This window comes from Propithecus coquereli, unplaced genomic scaffold, assembly GCF_000956105.1.
Source record: "Propithecus coquereli isolate 6110/MARCELLA unplaced genomic scaffold, Pcoq_1.0 Scaffold469, whole genome shotgun sequence".
In the NCBI taxonomy this organism is placed as follows: domain Eukaryota; kingdom Metazoa; phylum Chordata; class Mammalia; order Primates; family Indriidae; genus Propithecus; species Propithecus coquereli.
Window position 1 is genome coordinate 285641 of NW_012150496.1, and position 3767 is coordinate 289407.

The 3767-nt window shown below is 40.6% G+C and overlaps 1 protein-coding gene across 1 annotated transcript in view; it reads left to right on the forward strand.

Annotated features, from left to right (window-relative positions):
- Positions 1-3767, forward strand: part of KANSL1 (KAT8 regulatory NSL complex subunit 1) — a 309308-nt gene that overhangs the window by 70096 nt on the left and 235445 nt on the right. Inside the window, exon 2 of the mRNA XM_012655229.1 lies at positions 1468-2839. Coding sequence (XP_012510683.1) covers positions 1551-2839 — 1289 coding nt within the window. The 5' untranslated portion in view covers positions 1468-1550. The remainder of the gene's footprint in view (positions 1-1467; positions 2840-3767) is intronic.

A 3767-nucleotide genomic window follows, 5' to 3' on the forward strand; every position in this document is an offset into this window, starting at 1 on the left:
TGTTCACCTTTGTTTTGCACCCTCATTGCAAATGTCAACACAATGAAAAAGGCAAATAATATTTTAGTATTACTATGAAAATACCTTCAATTTCATGGATCTCCAGAATAGTCTTTGAGATCTCCAGAAGTTCAGAGATTACACTTGAAGAATAGCTGGCTTAGTTCTTTTTTTTTTTTTTTTTTTCCTTTTTTCCCCTCCTGCTATACTTGGAAACTAGCTTAGTTCCTTGCGTAGCTTTACCTTTGCTTCCAGACCACATTGATCAATGGCGATGAAGTAGAGGTAAAGGATTGAGGTTTTTAGCTTGATTACTAAATAATAATAAAAGCAATGCCATTATCCAAGATAATAAAATAGGATGAGAAGTGTGTTGAAAGAAGAAAATGAGTTCTGAGGTTCAGGGGACTTCAGGAATACAGAGGTGGGAATGTTGATTAGTACAGCTCAGAAAAAGGTTTTCTGAGGGTTAGGAGGCCTCACTGTACTAGTGGTTGTTGAGAGAGAAGAAGAGGGCCCTTGGGGACCATCAACATTTAAGAGGCCAGGAGGAAGAGAAAAGGATGAGAGTAGTGTCAAGGATATCAGGAAAGAATTTCAAGAAGGTCAGCACTGCCTAATACTTCAGAGAACTCAGAATGAAAAGACTTGACCATTGGATTTGGTAATTACTGGTGACCTTTACCAGAGCAGTAGAAGATAAAATCCAGATTATGGAAGAGTGCAGAGGCAGCTATTTATACTATTCTTAGAGAAGTTTTAAGGTAAAGGGAAAGACATTTTGGGCAATTCATTTGAGAGATAGGCTGTACCAGGGACATGAGATATGTGAGTAAATTCTTAGGCTGAGAGGAAGGAGCCAGTGGAGAAGATATTGATGAGCAATCTGGTCCAAAAGAAAATTGATGCAGCAAGTTGGTATTATAGGTGTGGTACAGTTAACCTGGGAGTAGTATAGTGTGTACTTGTAGAGAAGTGAGAAGCTGATGAAAACTGGGTTTTCCTGGCCAGAAAAATGCACAGATCTATGACATTTGGCATAAAATTTTTTTGTCAACATGGGACATTCCCTTACTAATTTTTTTCTGTTTAATTATTGAGTGATTAGTTTTATGTATTTGCTTTAAATCCACTCTGAACAAGTTTAAAGAGATTTTTAAATACAGATGATTTAAATTTAACAATCTGTGATTCTCTCAGAATGAAACCTATGTTTTGGCAACTTTTAGTCTGTGGCAATGTGTGACAAAAAAGGGTGGAATTCTTCTTTCTTTTATGTAGGGATTGTGTGGGTCTCCTTTCCCCCCAGGTGAAAGATATGTGGATCTCCAGAATGGCTACAGTGTTTTCTTTCTGGATTCAGACTTTGGACAACAGTCTCAAGTAGTGCTTGTCTTAAAAACATGTGTTGTGTTTTTTTTTGTATGCGGTTGTGTTTCTAACATCCTTTTCTTCTTTCTTTTCTAGTCTGTTCTCTGGGGAGGCAGTAAGGGGCTGTGGAGCTGGCCTCGGCACCGGGAGAGGCTGGACTTCCTGTCTCTCTGTGCTGAATGGCTGCGATGGCGCCCGCTCTCACTGACGCAGCAGCTGAAGCACACCACATCCGGTTCAAACTGGCTCCCCCATCCTCCACCTTGTCCCCTGGCAGTGCCGAAAACAACGGCAACGCCAACATCCTTATTGCTGCCAACGGAACCAAAAGAAAAGCCATTGCTACAGAGGATCCTAGTCTAGACTTCCGAAATAATCCTACCAAGGAAGACTTGGGAAAGCTGCAACCACTTGTGGCATCTTATCTCTGCTCTGATGTAACATCTGTTCCCTCGAAGGAGTCTCTGAAATTGCAGGGGGTCTTCAGCAAGCAGACAGTCCTTAAATCTCATCCTCTTTTATCTCAGTCCTATGAACTCCGAGCTGAGTTGTTGGGGAGACAGCCAGTTTTGGAGTTTTCCTTAGAAAATCTTAGAACCATGAATACGAGTGGTCAGACAGCTCTGCCACAAGCACCTGTAAATGGGTTGGCTAAGAAATTGACTAAAAGTTCAACACATTCTGATCACGACAATTCCAGTTCCCTGAATGGGGGGAAACGAGCTCTCACTTCATCTGTTCTTCAGGGGGGTGAAGTAGGAGGATCTGAATCTGGGGACTTGAAGGGGGGTATGACCAATTGCACTCTTCCACATAGAAGCCTTGATGTAGAACACACAACTATATATAGCAATAATAGCACTGCAAACAAATCTTCTGTCAATTCCATGGAACAGCTGGCACTTCAAGGAAGCAGTAGGTTATCACCCGGTACAGACTCCAGCTCTAACTTGGGGGGTGTCAAGTTAGAGGGTAAAAAGTCTCCCCTGTCTTCCATTCTTTTCAGTGCTTTAGATTCTGACACAAGGATAACAGCTTTATTGCGGCGGCAGGCTGACATCGAGAGCCGTGCCCGCAGGTTACAGAAACGCTTACAGGTTGTGCAAGCCAAACAGGTGGAGAGGCATATACAACATCAGCTGGGTGGCTTTTTGGAGAAGACTTTGAGCAAACTGCCAAACTTGGAATCCTTGAGACCCCGGAGCCAGTTGATGCTGACTCGAAAGGCTGAAGCTGCCTTGAGAAAAGCTGCCAGTGAGACCACCACTTCAGAGGGACTTAGCAACTTTCTGAAAAGCGATTCAATTTCAGAGGAATTGGAGAGATTTACGGCTAGTGGCATAGCCAACTTGAGGTGCAGTGAACAAGCATTTGATTCTGATGTCACGGACAGTAGTTCAGGAGGGGAGTCTGATATTGAAGAGGAGGAACTCACCAGAGCTGATCCTGAACAACGCCATGTACCCCTGTAAGTAGAATCCGTGCATAATGTCATTCTTGAGAAATGGTGGCACAAGAAAGGACTTAGTGAATCCCCATTATGGAGAGAATATACTTCTTTGTACATAGATGTCTAGGTTCCATTTGTCTTTCCCAATTTTAGGTAGGTGGTACATATACCTGTTAATGAAAACATGGAAGGTATTTCTGCTATAGTGTTTCTCTAGGCTAAAATATGCTAATTTCCCATTGAAGGCTTTTTAAGAAAAAACTAGAAGACGGTCTATTTGTAGAATTGTACTAGTATTTCTCTCAGAGTGAATAATTAAATTTCTTTTGAAACTGTATGGGACATTTTGGTAAGTTTTAATGGATTGACTGTTCAGATTTTGTTTCCATCAAGTGGGGACAAATGTTTAGTTGACCTAGTTAACTTTGCTGCAATTTATAGTTGCTTTTAATTGAACTTTCAGCAGAGAACATATCCAGTCCTCAATTTTAACACTGGAGATTTTCTTACATTCTAAGGACTAATAATTAGAAAATGCTTCAGAATATTTTACACATTTCCTCCAAGCACAGTACACTTTCACAGCTTGATAAGAGAGCCCATCTTTATCAGATTTTTGTTTTATTTTCTCTCAGCTAAGTTAAATGTATTGACACATTTGGGATAAATTCTTACTGGTTTTTCTAAATCTGTTGGTTTAAGAATGCTATATAAACTTTTTATGGGTAGTAGTCTAAATTGGCATGATGGAGACAATTTCACTCTTGGTTCTTCCCAATTCTGTGTTCACGTACTTAAATAAGAAGTACTATATTATACTCAAATATGGTTATAAATATTAGAACTGTGAGAGAGGGAGCGTGAGCAGTTGGCAAAGGGGCAGGATAATTTACTAGCAGTAGATCCTCTTTTATCTTTTGGTACAGATGCTGTAAAGGTTGGATTA